At 46.6% G+C, this 24,269-nt stretch overlaps 2 protein-coding genes across 2 annotated transcripts in view; both read left to right on the forward strand.

The window, feature by feature from the left end:
* Positions 1–877: 877 nt before the first annotated feature.
* PRPF6 (pre-mRNA processing factor 6) lies at positions 878–24,203 on the forward strand. The gene is made up of 21 exons (XM_061441649.1): positions 878–1,053; positions 1,843–2,011; positions 2,837–2,955; positions 3,588–3,666; positions 4,573–4,749; positions 5,556–5,711; positions 6,365–6,459; positions 7,143–7,299; positions 7,509–7,671; positions 10,138–10,256; positions 10,942–11,160; positions 12,533–12,655; positions 13,404–13,525; positions 14,606–14,744; positions 15,734–15,853; positions 17,032–17,208; positions 18,023–18,156; positions 18,608–18,699; positions 20,731–20,845; positions 22,750–22,876; positions 23,594–24,203. Exons 1-21 carry the CDS (start codon positions 983–985, stop codon positions 23,744–23,746), a joined length of 2,826 nt encoding a protein of 941 aa, XP_061297633.1. The 5' UTR covers positions 878–982; the 3' UTR covers positions 23,747–24,203.
* TCEA2 (transcription elongation factor A2) overlaps positions 24,204–24,269 on the forward strand; it is a 63,248-nt gene continuing 63,182 nt past the window's right edge. Inside the window, exon 1 of the mRNA XM_061441651.1 lies at positions 24,204–24,207. The gene's annotated coding sequence lies outside the window, so the exon portion shown is untranslated. The remainder of the gene's footprint in view (positions 24,208–24,269) is intronic.

Genomic DNA, 24,269 nt, shown 5'->3' on the forward strand with positions numbered 1-24,269 from the left:
CAGTCATCACCCCCTTCCCCATCACCCCTATTCCTAGCATTCCCATCCCCATATCCATATCCACTTCATCCCCATCTTCATTCCATAATCATCTCCATCATCCAGTCATCACCCTCTTTCCCTTCACCCCTATCCCTAGCATTCCCATCCCCATATTCACATCCATTTCATCCCCATCTTCATTCCATCATCATCCCCATCATGCAGTCATCACCCCCTTCCCCTTCACCCCTATTCCTAGCATTCCCATCCCCATATCCATATCCACTTCATCCCCATCTTCATTCCATAATCATCTCCATCATCCAGTCATCACCCCCTTCCCCTTCACCCCTATCCCTAGCATTCCCATCCCCATATTCACATCCATTTCATCCCCATCTTCATTCCATCATCATCCCCATCATGCAGTCATCACCCCCTTCCCCTTCACCCCTATCCCTAGCATTCCCATCACCACATCCCCATCCCCTTCATCCCCATCTTCATCCCATCACCCCCACCCCCATCCCCATCCCCTCTGTGGTGACCCCCAGCGCCACGGGAGCCTGTCCACGTGCACAACACGTGTGCCTGCACGGCTGAGGCCCGCGCACACGCTCGAAGGGAAGCGGCTGGGGGGATCACGCACGCGTGTGCGCGGGAGCTGCGCGTGTCGCACGCGGGGGGACCGATGCTCATGTGTGCGACACGCGTGTGCGCGCACGCGGCTGTGCACGTGAGGTGTGCGCGCGCACGCGGCTGTGCACGTGAGGTGTGCGCGCACACGCGGGCGCGGGTCCGCCGCCGCTGCCGCCGCCCCGCTTCGGACCTCCGCGGCGACAGGGGGCGCGCTGCTCCCTCAGCTCCTTAAGGAGCGGAAGTGACGCTCTGCATCCGTTAACCCCGCCTGCTCCCGCCGCAGCTTCCGCTGCCGCCGCCGCTCCCTCGGTCCCGGTCTCAGTCCCGGTCCCGGTCCCACCTCGCCGCCGCCACCGGCGCCATGAACAAGAAGAAGAAGCCGTTCCTGGGCATGCCCGCGCCCCTAGGCTACGTGCCGGGGCTGGGCCGCGGGTGAGCCCCCCGTTACCCCCAGGGCCCGGCCTGCGCCTTCCCCCTCAGGACTCCTGGGGCCTTCCCGCTTCCCCGTCCCCTGCCCTCGGCTCTCCCGGTGTCACCGCCACGGGCTGGCCCCGTCTGCGGCTTAGGAGGGCGGGTTTGTGTCCGAAGGCGAGCCCGGCCCCGGGGGTGGGTTCGGGGGTGCGTTAAGCGGTGTTTCCCCCCCCCCCCCCCATCCCGGCTCTGAGGCTGTGCTGTGTCCATGGGGCCCTCTCAAAAGTCGGTGTATCAGGGGGGGTTTGTGTGAGGCAGGGCGCGGGGTATGGGAGGGACGTGCTCTTCCTAGGGTACAAGCTGTGTTTGGCCTCTGCTGCTTTATTGTGCCCTTACGTAGGGGTGGCTTTGTTGTCGGTGCCCTGGGAAGTGCACAGCATTACCCCTCTGGCAGGTTAAAGCCGTTCCCCTTGACCTGTCCCTACATCCCTGGTGCAAAGCCCCTCTCCAGTTTCCTGCAGCCTCTTTAGGCACTGGAGCTGCTCTAAGGTCTCTCCTTCAGGAGCCTTCTCTTCTCCAGCTCTCTTAGCCTGGCTCCACAGCAGAGATCCTCCATGGATGGGGGTGATTGCAGCGCCTTTGCAGCTAAAGCGCTCCCTATAAAAGGACAGCGAGACGGGGACTGGATGATCCCATTCTTGCAGAAGAACGATACTCTTATTGTGTGCTATAAGTAATAATGCTGCCAGCCTGGCTGTGTGCCACGGGGGTTGTGTGTGCTAAAGAACTGCCTGTGCTTCCCCACCACAGAGCCACAGGTTTCACCACCCGCTCCGATATCGGCCCTGCCCGTGATGCCAATGACCCTGTGGACGATCGCCATGCACCGCCCGGGAAGAGAACTGTGGGGGATCAGATGAAGAAGAACCAAACAGCTGATGATGACGATGAGGATTTGAATGACACCAATTATGATGAGGTGATGAGATTGTCATCATCTGGAGATGCTTTTCCCTGAGGAGGAGTCCCTTAACTCTCTGCTCTCTTCCTATGAAACCTGAGGTTACAAGAGTAGAATTCCCTGCTTTTTTCTAGCAGTACTTCCTTTTTTCCCCATTTATTTTAAATAATTATTGTTATTGTTATACATAATGGCATAGTGCAGATTTGAGGTGTGCTGTTGGTCTGCATATTGTGGTTTAATTATCTCTACCAAGCACTGAGAGTCTTGGGAGTAGATCTGGAAGTTTAAGTTAAGTACTAATGTAAATTAGTTAAGTACTAAGCTAAGTAATTAGTTAAGTATTAATTTTAGTACTTTGGGGGATGTATGTTTTAATTCGCCACAAAAGAAATCTCAGCTTTTATGCTTTGGTACATATTTGTCTTTATGTGGCCTGTGTAGGCTCTTGTGTTGAAATCCCACTTTGGTCAGTTAGATGTTGTGGTGTTCCTTTGGTTTGCTTTCAGTAGTTTAAAACCAAAAGTGGCTAATGGAAGAAAATGGCCTTTCTATACTGGGATCTCAGTTATTGATTAATAGAGCCATTCTGGAAGAAGCAATTTGGAAGCAGTTTTGCTTTTGAAATGATGTGGGAGAAGAACCACCGGGGGTGGGAGAAGCAAGTGCTTTGCTGCAGGGATGTGTCAGTCTGATGCCATGTTGTTAGAAATAGCCTTCTGCTGCATTTTCCTTGTGCTGGGTGACTGTTGCCTCTAGCAGGAACATAACAGAAGCTTTAAACTGAGGATATTGCTTTTTTTCCCTCCTCTTTCTTTCCCTTTTCTCTTCCCAAATCCATAGTTCAATGGGTACGCTGGGAGCCTCTTCTCAAGTGGTCCCTATGAGAAGGATGACGAGGAAGCAGATGCTATTTATGCAGCTCTGGATAAGAGGATGGATGAACGCAGGAAAGAACGAAGGTAGGATGAATCACAGCACTGGCACGGGGTGTTTCTGGCTAGTTTGTGGTTTAGACTTTTCCTCTACCTCTTTCCTTTTTCCAGTTCACATTTGCCTTTGTCTGCTGGGTCTGTTTTGAGATATACACAGAGTTTTTGTTCTAATACTGAACCTTGGACCCTGTGGCTCCAAGTTTTAGGACTGATGGGTATTTTGTATAACTTGCTCTGAGAGTTGGTGTGGTTGAGTTGCTTCACCATACTTAAGTTTATTAAGATGATGGGGGAGATGCTGAGTAACTGGTTTTGACACATTCCATACTGCACATCACACTGGAGATGGTTAGAAGCATCATGTAATGCAGGTGTCTTGTAAACTGGTGAGTGTTACTGAACTTGTTAAGCTCACTACCTGATCTATAGGTAAGAGGAGGTTAAAGGCTGAAGTTCTCTTGGTTGGAGATGCCTGGTTTTACACTATTGTATTATTTGATGAAACATCTCTGCCATAATGTTGATAATCTAAACTTGGATAAAATACTCTTTTTAACGCCTTGGCTCTGATCAGACATGTTTTTATATAAGATCAACACTTGGTTTAAGGACTTGCTGGTTGCTCCTTGGAGCATAACCTCAGTATTCCTTTTCCTCAGGGAACAACGAGAGAAAGAGGAAATAGAGAAATACCGTATGGAACGACCCAAAATTCAGCAGCAGTTCTCAGACTTGAAAGTAAGGAGAAAAACATCTCAAGTGTGACTTTTATCTTTGATGTGTGAGAGGTGGATATGGTTCTGCATTTCCTTGCTCAGATTTTGTATGTTAGCAAACAAGTAGCTCCTTATTTGCCAGATTAGTTATTTCCTCTTGGAAAAGGAAAGTAAATGGAATTGAAGCTGGCAGCTGGTGGTGCAGAACCTCTTCCTGGCCTGGAGCCCTCTCAAGCAGTGTGATTTTTCAGCCAGCTGCAGTTACAGCCACTTAAATTAGTGCTGATTTAAACCCAAGCAGGGATGCAATCTGCGCTGCTAAAGCCATATTGTCTGTGCTGACAGCAGCATTCAGAGTGGCACTCAGCTGGTGGAAGTGGGTGTTTAAAGCTGCTCAGGAGGGATCTGGGAGAACACTGAGATTCTGCCTGTAGAGCACTTTATTTGTGGCTGCACAAGGGAGTGAAATTCATGCAAATCCTGATACCAGGCTTTTGGTTTGACTTTATTGTGGCTTCACATCAGTTCTGGAGCAGGTGCCTCACCTCTGTCTTTGAGGGATTGATAATGTGTTGGCATTGGAGTAGTAGTTGATCAGGAGCTCCTGACTTATGCTGTTAAATAAAATGTGTTGTTTAAGCTGTTGGCTAATGATTAGTAAGAAGCCACTCAGTGCTGCAGGTGCTGAGATTAACCTGAATACTTGAAGCACTGAATTTAACAAGAAGATTGGTTTGGAATCTCAGTCTGGACTAAACCCAGATTCTAGTGGAATGCATGTACATCTTTTGTACATTGGATTAGGAAAAAAATCTGACCTTTGATGTTTAAGTCAAAGTTTAAGGAAAGAATAATCCCTTAAGGAAGTAGAGCAATGGAAAAGAACAAGTTCTACAGTAAATAATGATGCCACCTCCTCTTTGAACAGCGGAAGCTGGCAGAGGTCACAGAGGAAGAGTGGCTGAGTATCCCAGAAGTTGGTGATGCCAGGAACAAGCGCCAGAGGAATCCTCGCTACGAGAAGCTGACTCCTGTGCCTGACAGCTTCTTTGCAAAGCATTTGCAGTCAGGGGAGAATCACACTTCTGTGGACCCACGCCAAACAGTGAGTACAAAAGCAAACCTGGTGAAGGTGGGATCTGTGCTTTATAATCAGAGGTGAGGGTTGAAGTGTGGATTTATGTGTGGGATTGGGGGGGGGGGAGGTACTTGACCAAAACACTTGGTGTGAGTCTGGCAGAGGAATTGCTGGATGTTCAACTCCTGTGCTTGCTGGAGTCTTTCAGTGCACACCCATTGCCAGAGAAGACTTGAAGATAGGCAGAGAGAGCCTTGTTCTTGTGATTAAAGTGGAAGAAAGTGTTTCTTTTCCATTTCTTGGGCTGTAGAATGGTGATAATGAGGTTTTTTGAGCATAACCAGTGTCCGTTTCTGTTAATTTTGCAAAAATGGAACAGAAAATAGAGTGTAATTTCAGCTCATGGTTTGCCCAACACTCAAGCAATTGTGTTAAAAACTATTTGCATGACTGTCATCTGAAAATGAAGTAATTTGTCTTGTTGCTACATGGCCACAGCCTGCTGTGGTGATAGAGTTTCAGGAGAAGCAGACTGGCCCTGTACTGGTACTAGATGTCCCTGGGACTTCTTTGTAGATACTCTTGTTGAAATGTGCTGCTTTTAGATGCTTATGCTCTAAGTTTTCACTTTCCTGTTACTTATGTCACTGACTTGGCTACACTCGAGTCATTACCTCCAGATTTGCAAAACCTGTATGAGAGATGCTCTGTGGTTCAGGAAAGCCACTGTTTGAGAGGGACCTTTGGGGTTTTGGCATCCCCAAACAGCCTGATGTACTTGTGAAACCTCAGAAGAGATTTGAGGAATGTGTTTCTCCCACTCCTGTTTTTAGCAATTTGGTGGATTGAATACTCCATATCCAGGGGGCCTGAACACTCCCTACCCAGGAGGAATGACACCAGGCTTAATGACACCTGGGACAGGTGAATTGGATATGAGGAAGATTGGCCAAGCCAGGAACACCTTGATGGATATGAGGCTAAGCCAGGTAAGGATGTGGCAAGGCAGGATGTGTGCTGCTGTGTAAGACCTGGGTTTAGAAGTGTCTTTAATTCTGTTGGGTGTTAGAAGAAACACCTCAGCTGTGATATAATTTTGTACTTCTCCATCCCTAATCCCCTTACCTCTAATAGAATTTCCTGGGAATTAATTTTGTCTCTGGAAGTCTTGGTCATTAAGGGAGAGCCATGTTGTACTGGAGATGGACTTCAGGTGAACAGCACTTGGTTACGCCAAGTTACACCAAGGGAAGCATCTCTTCTATCCTGCACAGGGATGAAAAATACTATTCTTAATTTGTTGTTGAGTTCTGTTCTTTTTCGTTGATTTTTCCCATCTAAATCTGGTTTCAACTAAAAAAATGGGCTTTAGTTGGTAGGGCTGCACGACCTGTTGGTGACTGAAAGCCAAGCTGCTTGTTCCCTGGGTTTTCAGTGGTATTAAATTTAAATCATGAAAATTGTGTATTTTACAAGTTGAAAAAGCTAATCAGCAAGGCTTTGTGCTTCCCTCATCCCTTGGTTTTGGTAAGAGGTGAATATCCAGGTTTCTTGTACAGTTGCAGGGTCTTTTCCAGTGTTTATTGCATGCTATGGGGGGCTGTGAATGGTCACTTCAGTAACTCTGATTTGCCTTTCCCAGGTGTCAGACTCTGTGAGTGGCCAGACTGTAGTGGACCCCAAAGGATATTTGACAGACTTGAATTCCATGATTCCCACCCATGGAGGAGATATCAAGTAAGTTTAAGAAGGATTAACTGATTTATCCTCTTAGTGATGGCTGTGATCCTGCATAGAAATGGAAATCTGTCTGGGCCAATGGCTCTCAGCTGGCATTTAATTTGTACCAGATGCCAGGTGGGTTTCTGAGGATGAATTCTTTTAATATGAGGTCTGGTTTAATCTGTCAACCGAGGTATTTATCATCTGACCTGGCTGCATCAGCTGTGGGGCTTGTTTTTATTCTATCCTTGGACTAACAGCATGTGGCTGTCTGCCAGCCAGGGAAGAACCTGCTTAATTGTATCCCTGTGCTGCTAATTTAGGCTTCATTGATGACCTCTGAAGACCCTTTTAACCTCAAGTTTGCCACCAGTTTCATAAAGAATTGCCATTAAAGTCAAAGTGATAAGTGCAAATGTTGATGCTAATACTTGACTTCAGTCAGTGCTTGTGCTTATCAGCTTCCAGCTGTAATTCCTCAATATCTTGCTTAAATACTTAACTGGTTTTCATGTTGATCTCACTGTGTTAATGTGTATTTGTGAGCTTGTTTGGTAGCATGTAATCTGTGTCACTAGTAAGGAAATATTTGAGATGAGGGTTACTGTGCATCTGAGTGCGGCTGTGAAGCACTGATTCAGGGCAATTACTTGCTACAGTGCTGAAAATCTTCCTGTCTGTTTTTCCTCTTCCTTTAGTGATATCAAAAAAGCCCGCTTGCTCCTGAAATCAGTGCGAGAGACCAATCCTCACCATCCTCCAGCCTGGATAGCATCAGCCCGACTAGAGGAGGTCACTGGCAAGCTCCAAGTAGCTCGAAACCTCATCATGAAAGGCACAGAGATGTGCCCTAAGGTCAGAATTGCTTTGCTTCCCCGCTGATCCTTGCAGGGCAGTAGGAAAGGGTTGTGGTTAAGAGCAGCAAGCGTCTCTGTTGAGCTTGTGTCAGGCTAGATCTGATCCAGCTTCACTCTGCGGCATTAAGAGAACATGTGTTTAACCAGAAGCTCGAAGTTTAGATTCTTGGTTTGATGTAAGGGAAGATTGTTCTTTTCTCCTGGCAGAGTGAAGATGTTTGGTTAGAAGCTGCTCGGCTTCAGCCTGGGGATACAGCCAAGGCCGTTGTGGCTCAAGCTGTCCGCCACCTCCCGCAGTCTGTGCGAATCTACATCAGAGCAGCAGAGCTGGAGACAGACATCCGGGCAAAGAAACGTGTCCTGAGGAAAGGTGAGAGCTTCTGTGGGGTCAGGGAGCAAAGCCCGAGTCTCCCTCTCTTTGCATCGTGGGGTTTCCTTTGCATCCCTGGGGAGAATAGGGCATTTAATAATGTGGAGCTTGCTGCTGTTGAGTCAAGTTGTTGTTGAAGTAGTTGTAAAACACCCTTCAGTGGAAAGCTGCTGTTAACTGAGCAATTGCAAATGACATTTCACTTCCCAAAAGTAATTCCAGCTTCATCCAAGTCTTTTCCAAACAATGATCTTTTTAACAGTGGATTGTTGTGTTGTTCCGAACCCAGGTCTTCCTCGCAGGTTCATAGTATTAATCCTTTGATTACTTTAAGTTACTGGGACTGTAGCAGTAGAGATTAGAACCTTCATGACTACTGGATTGTGTCAATTTTATCTTCTGACTTTAATTTAGACAGGGAAAAGGGTCTGGAACTAATACACTTAATTCTTGTGGAGCAGCCTACAGTATTGAATGCTTTGGCTTCAAAGCAAGCAAATTGCCTCATACTTCTTGCAATTGCATGTAAAACTGTGCATCTCTGGTGAAATGACTGCTTACTGCATATGGATGAAAGGCACTTACAGGTTCCTGGGTTTGAAGTTATAGGAGTTCAGATATTAACCATTCAGTAGCTTTTCTAATTTCCACTGGCTAAGCAGTGCTGTGGTGTCACCCCTGTGACACTGTGCATCCTCCTCAAGAACAATAGTAGATACTGAACAGAAAAACACTCTTACATGAGCAGAAATAGATTTGAGTCCAGCTTAGGTAGGAGAGCACCTTCTGTGAAAGCAGTGACACATTAGGTACCGAGATTTGCTTTAAACATTGTATTTGGAAAGAGAAAAACATCTTGCTTCAGTTTTTGGAGCCACCTACTTCATCTCCAATACAAAGCTGGTAGTGGAGTGGAACATGATTTATTGCTTCTTTCCAGTTTCTCTGTGTGAACAGCTTCACAGTGCTCCTCTGCTACTTAGGGAACAGCAGGAATATGATGCTGGGAACTGTTTGTATATGCAACCTTAAGATCAGTGGCAGTTTAACCCATTATTTCTCCTCAAATAAAATTGACTGACTGCCAGGTAATGGCACTGGAATGGGATCTTTCATGATGTGTTTTGTTGGCTGTGACCATTCCTATCATCCAGCAGAACCTCTGGAGTTTCAAAGCCTCTCTCTGACTGGAAAGCCAGCAAGCTGAGTGTTTAAAATGCATCTCGAGGTGCAAATATTGGCAGCTCCATGAAAACATGTTGTGTCCTGCTGAGTGGTGCTCTCAGCTCTTGCAGGCTCATCTGATTCACTTAATTCCTCAGGAAATCTCCTACTGCAGACTGAGAGGAAACAGTTAATGCCCAATCCCCAGCGCACAGTGCTGGTAAATGCTCTGTGTGTTTCTGTAGAGCTGGGGTGTGCTCTGAGGCTCAGCAGTGTGCCTTGGCCTTTGCAGGAATGCTTAAAGGGACAGCCTTGCCTGGAAGCTGGTTTCAGTGTAGTTCTAGATGCTTCTTCCGCCCGTTTCTATGGTCCTGCTGTTGTGCTGCAGAAGGATGAGCTCAGTCCTCTGTCACTATAGCATGTTCATGTACGATCACCTTGGAAGCAATTAAACTAATACTGCAGCACAGCTAACACCAGCAGGCTGTGGTGTAAGTTGTAGTGACAAAAGGCTAAGAAACCCCTTTAGTTTCTTAGTGTATCTTTCAGATACGAGGTTATAAAGAAGCAGCCTGAGAAAAGTTGTTTAGACCTGAATGTTTCAGACAGCACATGTAGAACAGTCTGCAGGGAATGCAGTTTTGACCAGCACTAGCTACTCCTGGAGAAGATTAAGGAAGCCTCAAAGACTCTTAATTGGATGGAGCCCATATGGATTGCTGAAAGAACACGTGGGATCCAGTGGCGTAGGGTGTTAGTGTCAGTGATACCTTTAAGCTTTTAGGCATCCTCCTGTTTTATTTTTACACAGCAGGCCAGTAACTCATTGGGAAGCTAATCTGGGATCCATTAAGATGTCAGGAGATGCCCACAGGCCGAAGGAACAGTTCCAACATCTAAGGAGCAAAGTTGTCTTATTAGTATCGAAGATGCTCCATTTTATAAAGGGAGACCCAGCATGATTAGGGCTACCCAGTTTTAAGATATGCTCATTTGCTGAGCCTGGAGGCTGTGTTCAGCAAAGTGCTTTACTGCAGAGGATGCAGTTACAGCTTAGGCAGGGGAAGAGCCTTTGGCTTTCCAAAGCCTGGTTCCAATTAAAATTAAGTTAGCTTTTTATTTTCTGATTTGAAGTTCTCATTGTTGAAGCAAGAGCTAATGGAAGTGTAGTTCCCTCCCTTCCCTTTTTCAGGAAATCTCATCTGTAATAGGGCAAAGCCTTCAATATATCATCTTTAAAACATGCAGCCCTCTTTGGGAAACTACTTTGTCATGATTAACAGAATGGTTTTGCCCCTCTAGCCCTTGAGCATGTTCCAAACTCGGTGCGTTTGTGGAAAGCAGCCGTGGAGTTAGAGGAACCTGAGGATGCCAGGATCATGCTGAGCCGGGCTGTGGAGTGCTGTCCAACGAGTGTTGAAGTAAGTCTTTCAAGAAGGAAAAGAAGGCAACCCCCTCCTCATGGCTTTAGGTTGACAGCAGAGCTTTGAAAACAGGAGGCAGGGGAGCGCATGATGAGTTCTCTACCACGCACTTTATGCCACAATGAAAAGGATGTGATGAGTAGTGGACTGTGCTTTTCTTCTCCCCAGAGTTCGTTGTCTGCTGGTCATTACATGCCTCATTTTCTTGTGTAATTGTTAGGTTCATTATGCCAGTGCACTGCTGTGCCTGCTGTAGCCACTTAGCCATGTTCCTGTTGATGGGTAGTGCCTCCCCGGTTGTGAAAACAAGCATAGACATAGCCTGGGGAGTCGAAAACAACGTTGCTCATTTCTGAAGCCCTGAAGCAGAGTGTCACACTCGGCTGTTTGAAAGGTGATGTGAACAGAAAATACGCAGCCCTGCTAATGGAGATGATATCTCTGTGATCATCTCCATATGATGATCCATCAGGGGACTAGGACTGAGTTTTCATGGCAGGAGTAGACTCTGTTTCTACTACTTCTCCATTGATATTCTGCAGCCTGCTTGTACTGCTTGAGGACGGTTGCCAGCCAGCAGCAAGCAGCCTGAAGCTGCTTACCTGTTCCGGCCTACACTGCCCTAGAGCAGCGTTGTCATCTCCTTGTTCTAATCTGAAACCCATCTTCTGTTGCTCCACAGCTGTGGCTTGCACTGGCCAGGCTGGAGACGTACGAGAATGCACGGAAAGTCCTTAACAAAGCCCGAGAGAATATTCCAACAGATCGGCACATCTGGATTACTGCTGCCAAGCTGGAGGAAGCCAATGGAAACACCCAGATGGTGGAGAAAATCATTGACAGAGCCATCACATCCCTCAGGGCTAACGGTGTGGAGATCAACAGGGAGCAGTGGATACAGGTATTTGCTCAGTGTTGGTTAGAGACCCAGATGAGCACTGAGGTTTGAAGGCTGCTGATGCTAGGTACTGTGGGGTGATTTTGCACTAGGCTTATCAGTGGAGATCCCTGTGAAGATACAAGAGGGGAGACTAAAAAGCTGACTAAGTTCAAGGCTGTAAGTGATACACTGGGGTGACACTGCGTGTGTTGAGCTGAGGAATGTCTGGTTTGCTTCTGGTTTGGAAGATAATCAGCTTCAAGTTGAAGCAGCTGCTGCCTTAAGTAGGACAGAAGCTTTAAGCCTGCAGTGAAGGATTTATGTGTTTTTTCAATATGTCTCTTGCCTTAAAGGGTATCTGTTTGCCCAACAAGTCTTTGTCAGATACTGTTGTATGAAATCAATACAAATCAAGGCCAGGTTGGATGGGGCTTGGAGCAACCTGCTCTAGTGGAAGGTGTCCCTGCCTGTGGCAGGGGGCTGGAAGTGGGTGAGCTTTAAGGTCCCTTCCAACTCAAACCAGGCTGGGATTCTGTGATACAATGCATATGCAGCCAGCAGGAAATACTTTGTTAGTCCTTTATTGGTTTGTAGTAGGCAGCAAAATCTTCTTGGTATGTTCCTTTAAAGAGTATTGATAATGAACAAAGTATTTTAATGTTAACCAAGATACTCGTTTAACATCTAAACCAATTATAACTTTCTTTACAGCAGTAAAACAATGAAAGGTTAATTTCAACTTCTGTTTAACCCCCCCCCAGCCTCTGGATCATTGCCTTCTCGAGTTCCTTGTCAGTGCCAGCACTGCTCCACTTCTGCTATCTGATCAGAGGTCTTTTTAACAAGTCCAAGCAAGACAAGCTTGGCTTTCTGAAAGCTTTGTGTATCAGAAAACTGCTTTTCTCTATATGCTCTAGTGAAAGAGCCTCTGCACCTTTAACTTCACACTGGGTGAGGGTGTATTTGTTTAAATTGAGTTATTGCTTAGCCCTTATTGAGCCTTAAGAATCAACTCGGAGCTGAAAGAAGGTCACTAGATTTGATGTTAGAATTCTTCCTCCTCAAATTCTTGTATATTTTCATTGGCCACGTCCCTGCTCAGCAGCTCAGTGCAGCTGTAAGAGGAGCCTGTTAAGGCTGGAAAGGTCACACTCAGTCCTTTCCAGTGGATGCAGCTGATATGCTGTTTCTTAACCATCTTCTGACTGATTCTATGTACAACTTACAGTGCTTTCCATGTGGTTATGGGCTCCCTAGTTAGTGTCCAGATGTCTGAGTAATAAGACATATTTAGTGTTGCAGTGACCCACAATGTGTCTCTGTGCTCGAGGAGCTGCTGTTGCAGGATCTACCTTCTTGTGCTGAGCTCTCAGGGCTTTGCTCTTGTTTCTAGGATGCTGAGGAATGCGATAAAGCTGGAAGTGTGGCCACGTGCCAGGCAATCATGCGAGCTGTCATTGGGATCGGGATTGAGGAGGAGGATCGGAAACATACCTGGATGGAGGATGCAGACAGTGTACGTCCAGCTGTGAAGCTGCTTTATGTTGGGCTTGGGGTTTGTTTGGGTTTCAGTTAAGGGAAATTGAACTGGAGCCTGGAAAATGACATGTTTTATCCATGAAAAAGCCTGTTTCCCACACACCTGCCTGTGTTTGGCCACTCTGACTCTCAGGAGGTTATTGTATTGTAGAGCTTTCTTTAGACTTGAATTTATACTAAGCAAAAAGTCGCTATTTTGATAAATTGCTGCTTTTTGTGTGGGTTGGTTTGAGTGTGTCGAGGTCTGGTTAAAGGAACTGGGAGTTAAGTTTCAATACCTGAGCATTATAACTCAAGAGTTAATCTCAGGGTGGCCAGGGGAGTGGGTAAAAGTTTCACCAGGCTTTCTTGATTGAACATGCACTAAAAAAGAAACCCTGTTTCAGCATGAAGAATGTCCAGCTCACTGCGTGTGAGGGGCAGATGCTGTAGCACTTGGTTTTTGCCTGTAAAAATGAAGTGTGAACATGAGAGCCTTTCCAGTGCCTTAGTAATGTTTTCAAGCTGTCCTGTGTGTGTCAGTGCACTGAAAGGCCTGATAGACACTTCTATCTTCAATTCCTCCTTTTATAAAGCTGATAGTAACTATTTTGTTGTGTATAATACCCCAATTCAGGCGTTACTCTGAGTTACTGAGTTCTCTGTTGAATTATGCATGTGTAACTCCTTGCACTTGATTTCAGTGCAGCCCTATGCTGACTTAGCTCTGTCCTGTTTCTCTTCAGTGTGTAGCTCACAACGCCCTGGAGTGTGCCCGAGCAATTTATGCCTATGCCCTGCAAGTCTTCCCCAGCAAGAAGAGCGTGTGGCTGCGAGCAGCCTACTTCGAAAAGAACCATGGCACAAGGTTTGGGTGCTGCATCATCCTTGGGGGGGGTTCATCCTTTAGGATGGGGAGGAAGAAAAGCTACAAGGTGATCCCTGAAGTGCTGTGTTGCACGAGTCAGTTCAGCTGGCTCGGTTTTCAGGTCTGGCCTTCTTTGCTGTTACTGTGGTTGGAACATCTTTGGGTTTGATGAAGTCATGAGAAGGTCTTTTGGCAATAGGGATCTTTTGGTAAAATAGCTGTGAATCACCTAAAAATACAGCATGTGTTTAATTGTCATAGATAAACTAGTTCATTGCTGAGCATCTCTGACATTTTCTGATCACACTGTGAGTTTCTGTTACAGTCTGAATTCAGCTTGGTGTTACACTGTCACAGCTCAGTCTTTTCAAGCTTATTCATAAAGCTTTACATGTCTGAAACTTTCTGCCTGGAGTTTAGAATAAAGCAAATAAAGCAGTAGATCTGCTTTATTTATAAGGTATTTATAAGACCACTTACACACGCAGAATCATTAAAGCCAACAGGGCTGTAGTGTGGAAGTGACTGCAGATCACAGAATCATAGAACAGTTTAGGTTGGAAGGGACCTTCAGAGGTCATCTGCAATGAGCAGGGACATATTCAGCTCGATCAGATGCTGAGTTCTGCCTCATTGAAGCCTTTTTTCCTTTATTGGAGCAAGTATGTCTTTGCTTATGATGTTGTTTCACATTTCCCAGTTTAAGCCCCTTATTCTACCTGAAAAGTCGAGTTTCTAGAGGAGAAAACAAGTTTCAATAAGATGAAGCCAGCTTCATCTGATAACTGTGGAAAACTTCCTGTCCCAGTTTCTAAGGTTTAAGAAGAGCTCCTCTTTCCAAGGCACAGGGGCTGTGTGTGTGAAGGCTCTCTCGGCAGGGGCTATCAAACAAAGGTGGCCGAACAATGAGCCGTTTGTGGAGTGCTGATTTCAGAACCCTTGTGAAAAAAGACCCCACCCTTTCCCTGTTATGAAACCCCTTATCAAGGTTTACAACGTTGGACTTTGCAACTATATTTATAGCACTGAGCGATGGTGGGAATAGTTCCCGGGAGCCTAACTTACTCTTTCTTGTCTCAGAGAATCCTTGGAGGCTCTTTTGCAGAGGGCTGTTGCTCACTGTCCCAAAGCAGAAGTGCTCTGGCTCATGGGAGCCAAATCCAAGTGGCTGGCGGGAGATGTGCCAGCAGCCAGAAGCATTTTGGCCTTGGCTTTCCAGGTGGGTCTCTTGTACTTGTGCAATGGTGTGAAGTACAACTGGTAAAGAACCCAGAGCAGGCTCCTTCTGTCAACACCTGATCCCTGCTGCCTTGCAAGATGATAGGGGCTTCCATTGGTCTTACATTGTCTTGAGTGGCACAATGTTCTCCTGTAAAATAGCAGCAGGATGTGTTACTGCTCCTGTAGCAGTACCACACCACGTTCTGAGTTCACAAACCACTAATCCCACTTCCGTGGCTCCCATCAACCCCAGCCATGGATCAGAACCCCCTTGTCTTGGGTTATCTGCCTACTCAGTAAGAAAGGTAGTGGTCTACTTTAATTAAGGATGTTACTGCATTACTTATGGCTTGGCCCAAGCCCATTAATCCACACAGAGGATTCCCAGAAGGGAATTCTCTGCTGGATGCAGAAAGAAAGATGGGCAGAGCAGTACAGTTCTAAAACTGGGAATGAGGCTCAAAAGCTAAGTGATAGCAAACCCTGAGCTGGAGGGTAAAAGATATTTACTTCCTCAATTTGTTCCTGGTGCTTTTTGTTACCATCCTGAAGGCTTCTTCCCTTGGTTGCCACTGAAATGACTTTTATTGGAGCAGCTTTCACAGACCTCAGTTGGGAATTCCAGCTTCATTATTGTTTTGCTCAGGGGTAATAAAACGAGGGTCTCATTGTGGCAGACCCTGTGATGTTTTCAGTGTTTAAACTGGAAGTTCAGAAGATGAAGCATTAACGCTTTTCAGCAATTGAGAAGCATCCAGCTTCTAAGCTGGCACGTATCTTAGTGCTGTGCATCTGGTTTGGAGAACTCCTCTGAACTTCAAAGGTCAAAGAAGATTTGGGAGGAGCTTGAACTGTGAAGCAAAAAAAAAACCCACCCTACTGTGGATTGACAGAGCTCTGATTTCAATTTTAATCTGGATCAAACGGAGGATTAAATCTGCTGTTGATTCACTGCCTGCATTTGTCTGTCATTTGATGTTCTTGCAGGCCAACCCCAACAGCGAGGAGATCTGGCTTGCTGCCGTGAAGCTCGAGTCGGAGAACAATGAGTATGAAAGAGCAAGGAGGCTGCTGGCTAAAGCTCGCAGCAGTGCCCCCACTGCAAGGGTAAGGATGTGTGAAGGGTGGAGAGGCTGAGACCTCTCTTGGCCACGGGGGAGTTGAGACGGAAGGAGGAGTTCCTTCAGTTCTGTGGCCTCAGGGATTGACCGGGTGGCTCTTTGCCATTGCCTTTTGCAGGCATGTGGCCGCTTCGCCAGTGAGTTGCGACACCAAATCATGGCCTGATGGGAAAGAAAAGCCAGGATCAAGTGAAGGCTTTCAGGGTTTTTTTTTTATTTAACACAAGTGGCAAAAGTCAGGAAATTCCCACTTTACAGCTGTTTGTGTAACGTTCCTGTTGCCCAAAAGCATGCCTTGGAAAAAAGGGAGAGAAAATACTTTCACAGCAGACTCGCTTGTGCTTGCTGTGCTAGAGACAGCTGTGGTCGTGTTTGTTTAATGTTACACTCTTGGGTTTATCTCTGCAGTCACTTCTGGCATGATAAACTCTGTCGGTTTTTAGCTGTTCATACAGACCCATTTTAACTTGTCCAAGTCAGATTAAAACTAGTCTGGTCTCTGTGTCTTCCCCGGTCTGTGCTTCATCTACATCTTTTTAACTGCCCTCTTCATCCTTTGTCAGCCAGGGAGCTTCTCTCCAGCTGGGACTGGAGCTCTGGTCTCAAGACTTGATGCTTCTCCTGTGAAGTCATGGTGGGGGGAGTTTGGGAATAGGGAGGACAGGGATCAAAGAGTAGTGAAACAGCCTTCGGTCTATAATATATTTCCCACAGCTGTAACTTCCATGTGTAGCCAAAGGAAAGGCATTTTGGGGGCAGAAAAATGTGTATCAGCTTTTAATGGGCAGGACAACGGCTGCAACTTGAAGGCACGAATGAGAATAGGTGGTCTGGGTAGTCTGGATGTAAGGAGATCAGATTGTGCTGTTGAAGGAGGCTCAAATTCATTAGTTAGTTGTGCTTGTTGAATGAGTATTGTACAAATGTCAGCCCTGTGTTAATAGGTGAGATACAGGTTGATTGTGCTGCCCCAGCTCCTTTGGCTATTTGGACAATACCTTTCTCATTGTTAGCTATTCCCACTGTTATTTATTAGGTAGTTAATAACATTTTTATTAGCTAATTCATCACATTAATGAGCATATGAAAATGGGAACCCACTGCCTTGAGGGACTGATGGTGTTTTAGTGGCTGCTAGTGATAAACAGCTCTGGTTGCTTTCAGGTCTTCATGAAGTCAGTGAAGTTAGAATGGGTGCTGGGGAACATTGCTGCAGCCCAGGAGCTTTGTGAGGAAGCCCTGAAGCACTACGAGGACTTCCCCAAACTGTGGATGATGAAAGGACAAATTGAGGAACAAAAAGAGCTGGTGGACAAAGCCCGGGAGGCATATAATCAAGGGGTAAGATGGGTGGTGTTGCATGTTTGCTTTGTGCTGCTGGGGATGTCTGTTGTGAATCAAAACGGAGAGGGCTCTGTCTCAGCCTAACCAAAGATGGTTTCTGTTCTCTCTGTCGTTGCTTAAAACAATAACCAAGCAAAAATATTGGGACCTGGAATAAGCAGCAAGAATTTGTCTTGCCCAAAATCCATGTGCAGAATTCATTCTTGCTTAAGAGTTTGCTGTATGTTTGACTGCTCACTGGTAGGAAGAAAAAGCATTGCACAATTAATTCCCTGAGACCTGTAAATGCTAAAAGCAGAGCTCTTAAAAGGAAAGCCTCCTAATGAGCTCTTAGATACACACTGTAAAAGGAGGTGGCTTACAGAGCACTCCTGCCTCTTTTAAATGGAAATCAGTGTCTTTGGGTGTGAGTGCATCTGAAAGTCCTCAGCCTTGAAAGTCAGAGGGAAGCAGGTTTCTGCCAGTGCCGATATCCTGATGACTTCCCAGGCTTCAAAGCCCCTCTGTTGCTGTGATTTGAGTATGTATGAGCCCTCCATCTCCAGACAGCTCAAATCGTAGATGTGTTATTAAGGGAGGTGTATTCTTTCTCTTGCTGCTGACATAGCTCAGTCATAGCTGATGGACCCGACTGGGATGTGGGAGAAACGGGACTGCTGTGCTGTAAGACTTAACAAGGAGAAATTTGAGCAACATAATCCACTTTGTCTCTCTTCTAAGCTCTCCAGGAGGATTTAGGGAGGGAAGTTATTTTCTATAAGGGTTCTAAGATGGTTTTCATGTCTGCGTATTGCCATGTTTTTTCTAACAGCTGAAAAAGTGTCCCCACTCCATACCCCTGTGGCTTCTGCTGTCCAGGCTGGAGGAGAAGGTTGGGCAGTTGACCAGAGCAAGAGCTATCCTGGAAAAGTCTCGCCTAAAGAATCCAAAGAATCCAGATCTCTGGTGAGTTGTGTGGAGGTGAACTAAGTTTGGGCTACAGAGCAATAGAAATGGCCTTTTCTAGGCCAGCTATTTCACATCATCCCAGCCATTTGAGGCTGGGCTAACAACTTATCCTGAATATCAGGAATACTTTGGTGATCCTGGCTAGTATGGAGCTCCTCTAAGGAGCTGGGGACTAATTATTTCTCTACTGATGGTTTTAATGCACACAGCATGAACACTCAGGGCTCTTTCACTTCTCTTTTGGTCCCTTTTCAGATTGCTTTTGGTTTAGGCCATTATAGAGTAAAGGTCAGGTTTATTTTTAGATGGAGAGGAATGGGAAGATGTCAATCACCTACACACACTCACAATATGGGCAGATGTTTGCAATTTCCAGTGACCTTGGTGTGACTCCCTGTTTGTTTCCACATGGTGAATGTGTTCTCATAAATACCATCTTCCTTACCAGGTTGGAGTCGGTGCGGCTGGAGTACAGAGCTGGGCTAAAGAACATTGCAAACACTCTGATGGCCAAGGCACTGCAAGAATGCCCCAATTCAGGTGAGCTGGATCTCATTTCTATCTTAAACATGGTTCTTTTGCCCAGCTGATAAAGACACATCTTTTTCCAAGGTGTCCTTTCTGGCCAGGTCTCAAAGTACTACATTTTGGAGAGGTGCCAGTCATCCCTGTGCAAATGTTGAGGGTCGTCATGAACAATCCCAGTTGCTTTGTGCTGTCTCACACCAAGGATGTCACAGGCTGGTGTTTGTTCCATTTTGCTGTAGTATCCAGCATGTTTTTGGGTCTGTGGTCCCAGGTTTCCTGGGAAAGCATCTTTGGACATGGGTGGCTTGTCTCTGAAGCTGCTACAAGCCTGCCAAGGGTTGAAAACTGAAGAAAGACTCTTGAGTGTTTGTAGTTGGGAAGTTCAGTGGAAAACAATGGGTTTTTCCCTGTCTTGTTGGAGCACAGCTGACCATAGGATGCTTCCTGTTGCTGGTTTGCACTGGTTGCACTCCTGACTTTGTGCTGAATAACTTGTGCTGGTAACAAACTTCAGGCACAGTCATGATGAGAGGGATCATAAATGTTTAGTCCTGGGTTTTGATGATTTGAGCTCATTTAAGAAGAGGCTAATAGGTCATAGAATGAAAGTCAGTTGGTTCTAACTAGCAGTGGAAACATTTGCCTCTTGGGATGGGAGGAAAAAGTCCATAATACTTCCCTATTTTTGGGCAGAATTGTGGGAAGACTTTAATGATTTAAACATGTTGACATCTTTTGGAGAGGAGATGTCACATAACTGCAAAACGCAATAGTCTTGTGCAGGACAAGCTTTCCAGTTTGCCTTCGGGCTGGCTTTTGAAAGGTGTTTAATTGGTGGCTGCTGATGTCCCAGTGAAATCATTGGGAATTAAGTGACTTTTATGCCATGATAAACCCCTTGCAAGCTGCTCACCGTGCAGTGGGTCAACAAAACAACAGCACCCAAAGTCCCACTTTGTTTTGGGAATGACCTAATGCTTAATGAGGGTTTGCCACCGCAGGCTTTCTCACAGAATCTGCCTGTTGCTATGGAAATGGGCAGCAGGATCTCAGTTTTTGTTGAAATATAATCATTTCCAACCCTATCTTTAAACTCCACAAAGCAGAATAAAAGGAGGAGTGAGCTCATTGGACACTTACAGTTGGGTAAACCAGCGACTCGCATCCATCAAGTGCTGAATTGATTCCTGGTTGCATGTGGCTGCTGCAGAGCAGGCTGCACAAAGAGTAAAATTGAAATCTAATGATGACTGTGGCCTCAGCAGGCCTGGGAAAATGAGGTTTGACCCTATATATATAAAGAGCAAGACGAGCTCTGCTCCGGTGTCACTGCAGTCATGAACGCTTGCGTGTATTCCCATGTGCAGTTGATGGGAAGTGAGAGCACAGAGTCCTGGCAGACACCCGCTCTCAAGCTTTGCTTTGAAGTGATCACCAGGTGTGCTTGGCTGACAGCAGAAACTGGAGATTTCATGCTCCTCCGAGCATGTTTCCTTCCTTGCTTTTGGCAGTGGAAGGATGTAGGGATTAAACCTGGCTTTCCTGGACCTACTCTGTCCTTCATTGTATGTATGGAGAGCCAGCATCAATAAGACCCTGGTGCTCTTTGGCACCCTTAGAACTGCTTCAAGACATTGTGTTTTGCACCTCTTGGGACTACTTCTGTCGCTGCAGTTTCCCGTTCAGACAGATGGATCTCTTTCACTTTTGAAATGATGATTTGCTCTCCCCTGTTCCACTGCTTGCAATGTCTCATCCGAGAGGCATGAGCTTTGGGTTGGTGCCCCCCAGCACAGGGAGCACTGAAGCTGCAGGGGGGGGTTGTGGTGCAGAGACCTTCAGAAGTGAAGGTCCAGCGTGGTGTATGCCGTAGCCAAACCTTCAGAGTGCTGGATGAAGTATCCATGCAGAAAGGATCATCTGGGATGAGACTGGGGCATTGATAACCTTTGGGGAGTGGGGGGGTGGTCAGTGGTGCTGCTTGTGACAGGATGGGGAGGGTTAATGCTGGAACTAACAATCTTCCTGCTTGACTTCATTCAGGAATCCTGTGGTCAGAGGCAATTTTCCTTGAAGCGCGACCGCAACGCAAGACCAAGAGTGTGGATGCTCTCAAGAAGTGTGAACACGACCCACACGTCCTGCTGGCTGTGGCCAAGTGAGTTCCTGGCCTTGATGTTGTAAAAAATAACCCCTTTCGGCTGCATCCAGGGTGAAACATTGCGCTCGAGTACAGCCGTGTGATTCTGGCTGCAGCAGCTCTAATAAGCCCCAAAGCAAGTAACGGCTCTCAAGCTGTCTCCTAGTAACTGTGCAAATCTCTCCCTTGATTCAAAGCAGGGGATGTCAGCCTGCCCTCGAGCTGTTCTGCTGGGGCTGGGACTGCAGCACAGACAACAATACATTCACACTGAGCCCTTTTCCAGTGCTGAGTAATGGCACTCTGAAAATCACTGCTTTCCATCCCTTGAAAGGGATTTCGGTGTGCTTGCAGGTGACCTGGACTTTAGTAAGTTTTTTAGGGTGTGTTTTAGGTATTGTGATAAAGTAGGGACAGTTTTGCCTGATTATTTGTCAGTTTTTATGTGGCTGACAGTGTGTTCTTCATCTTTTCTCTCTCTCCTAGGTTCTGTCAGGTTTGTTTTAACCCTGAGCTGTTGTAGTCTTCTCCTCTTCTGAATTTCTCCTATGTTGGTTTTCCTGAGTTGGGGCCCTTCCTGGAATGCAGGCTACCATCCTGCTGTAGTTTGCTTCTCTGGAATGGAAGGATAATTTACTAGGGATTGTCTTCTTGTCTAGATTGAGTTGTGAGGCTTCCAATGATGAAAACCTGCTATTAGAACTTACTCTGTATCCTCGTTGACCAGATGAATAGCTTTGCAGCAGCCGTGACTGGAACAAACTTCCTTCTGTTCCTTTGTGAGCACCACAAGAGGTTAATGCAGGAGGAATTTTGCCCAAACAGTTGCCCAATTCTTTCATAACTCTTTTTTATAAGCCAAAGAAAACCGTAGGATACATTCAAGTGACTGCAGGGCTGGGTTCTGCCAGATCATGACAGCAGACTCGCTCAGCTATAGCAGCAAGGGAGAATAACGTTAACTTTGCCTTATGGAAACAGCTTCCAGGCCCCTCCTGGTGCAGCCTCTCACAGTTCAGCAGCTAATCCCAACACAAACAGCTCCCACCTCCCATCACGACTTGCATGTAGGTACAGTGATACCATCAAGTCTAATAACAGCTGTGTTAAGTGGGTTGCTGGAAATGGCCACTGCTTGCAGGAGTTGAGCCTCTGCTGTCATTGTTCGTGCTGTGTTAAATCACAGTTTATTTAACATGGAACAATCAAGAGTATTACAGGGCTTAGAAACAATCACATAAGCTGTATAATTTTATGACTGGCTAAGCTCTTTATGAGGGATGGCAGTCTGCTTTGATAAAGGCCTTCCCAGCTTAAATGAACTCTTAATGCAAAGAGGAGTGAACCCGAGAGACTATTGACTCAGCTGGATAATAACTGGGAAGAATTTCCAGAATTCATAAGTACCTTTATGAAATGGCAGCACTGGGGCTGGGTGCCAGGCTGGGATGGGAGCATGGAAGTGCTCACCTTTCCCTGTAACGTGGAGCTGATGAGGTAGGTCTGCAGGTAGTGTTCAGCTCTTAGGAGCTATTTAGCTGTTAGATGCTAAATTCAACTTGAAATATTAAGTTGGAGGAGGGGAAATCGTGTAGGCATGTGAGCCTGTTCCCAGTCTGGACCAGCAGAATTAAGCCATTGAGTTAGCAAAGACTGAGCTTGGAGAGCAATACTTCCCCTCTCAGGAGTGTCTGTCTCTTGGTTAACATGCCTCACTAGGGGAGAGTGAAGAGAAAACAGTGAATGTTCATTTCAGTCCTGTCTCTTCCCAGGGGAAGGCCAGTCAGCAGATGCCTGTGAAATCTGCTGTTTCCTTCTTGGGAGAGCAAAGAACTGCAAGATCTGGAGAGCTTTTCAGTTGGAGTGCTTTGGGTTCCTCGGAAATAGGCTGTTGGTCAACTCACGGTCGCTTTTCTCCCCAGGCTCTTCTGGAGCGAGCGTAAAATAACCAAGGCCAGGGAATGGTTCCACCGAACAGTGAAGATCGACTCTGACCTGGGGGATGCCTGGGCTTTCTTCTACAAGTTCGAGCTCCAGCATGGCACGGAGGTGAGAGTGTGTGCTGGGAGCAGGGAGCTGGGAAGGCAGCAGGAATCCTTGGCTGATGCTGGATGTGCAGAGCTGTGCTGAGCTCTCTGCCGCCTGTGTGGCTCGCAGATGAGGCTGCGTTGTCATGACTGAGCATGAACAGGCCTGCGTGGTGGTTATTTAAGAGGCTCTGTCATTAAGTGAGCTGTCTCTCAAGCTGCTTCGCTGTCCACAGTCATGCTGGGTCGTGCAGGAATCGATGAAATCAATCTCCCTGCTGTATAATGCAAGCTCTCTCATAGATCTTCCTGTAATTGCGGTGCTGGGTTTGTGTGGCTGGTGCTGCCTCTCCACAAGTGTCAAGCGCAGGTTGCACGTGAACGCAGCCGCAGGGACAGTCTGTTCTAATCTCTCAGGGCAGTTTTTACTGCCTGATAGTGCTGAAATGATGGGAGTGTTTTCTCTCCTGACTTCAGAGGAACCTCTCGCTGCACAGCTCTCGTGCAGGTGGGAATGCAGAGGAAGTTTCTGCTGCAGTTTAGCCAAAGCTTGCTTGTCTGTAAGTCAGTTTGCTCAGCAAGGCAGAGCTGCTGAGCTTTCACTGAGGGCTCCATACCTTAAAAAACCAAAGCAAAAACCCACCATAAGCTTGGGAAAACTGAGCTGGGGAGGGAATTGTTTTGGCTCTGTGCTGGGGCCATTGAGAGAGTTGCAAACTGTTGTTTCTCCTCCTCATAGGAACAGCAAGAAGAGGTGAGGAAGCGCTGTGAGAATGCCGAGCCTCGCCATGGGGAGCTCTGGTGTGATGTCTCCAAGGACATAGAGAATTGGCAGAAGAAGATTGGGGAGATCCTCGTGCTTGTGGCAGCCAAGCTTAAAAACACCTTCTAGAGTCCCCTGCCTTCATCCCGAGTCATCTCTGTAGGACTTGCCTGCTTACCTGCTTTCGGTGCATTCACCTTTGCAGTGGAACAGACTTTGGAGGATGGGTGATACAGAAGAGCTTTCTTCCAGAAAGAAAAGCTGTTTTCTTCTCTTCCCAGTGCTCTTGGTTCACACAACACAGTCATAGGGTTCTGCAGCACATCTGAATGCTGGTGTCATGGAGGAGAGACGAGTGGTCTTGGGTGGCTGTGTTGGCATCTTCATTTCAATGCCTGAATCCCCTGTAAATACAAGCTTTACTTAGTGCTTGGATGGGTTTAGCAGTTTCTTTGCTTTCTTCCCTGGCATGCACTCCCCTCCTGCCCCTCTCTGTGCGGTTTCTTTAGTGTTTGGCCCATCTGATGCTGGTTCCTTGTCAGCAGATCTGGGTTGTTGCTGTTTGACTACACTGAATGGACTTGAAGGAGATGAGTGGAGTCCTGCTGGGGGTGACCAGCAGCCGAGGGGATGGGCTGGCCCCCCTGTTTCA

Source organism: Pezoporus flaviventris, unplaced genomic scaffold, assembly GCF_033815535.1.
Source record: "Pezoporus flaviventris isolate CSIRO_AGI_PZ_B2104156 unplaced genomic scaffold, CSIRO_AGI_Pfla_v1 ptg000213l, whole genome shotgun sequence".
NCBI lineage: Eukaryota > Metazoa > Chordata > Aves > Psittaciformes > Psittacidae > Pezoporus > Pezoporus flaviventris.

Coding starts and splice junctions, on each gene's coding strand:
- PRPF6 (XM_061441649.1), top strand. CDS start 983: ATGAACAAGAAGAAGAAGCCGTTCCTGGGCATGCCCGCGCCCCTAGGC. Junction 7,672..10,137: donor GAAACGTGTCCTGAGGAAAG/GTGAGAGCTTCT, acceptor TTGCCCCTCTAG/CCCTTGAGCATGTTCCAAAC. Junction 17,209..18,022: donor GGGAGGCATATAATCAAGGG/GTAAGATGGGTG, acceptor TTTTTCTAACAG/CTGAAAAAGTGTCCCCACTC.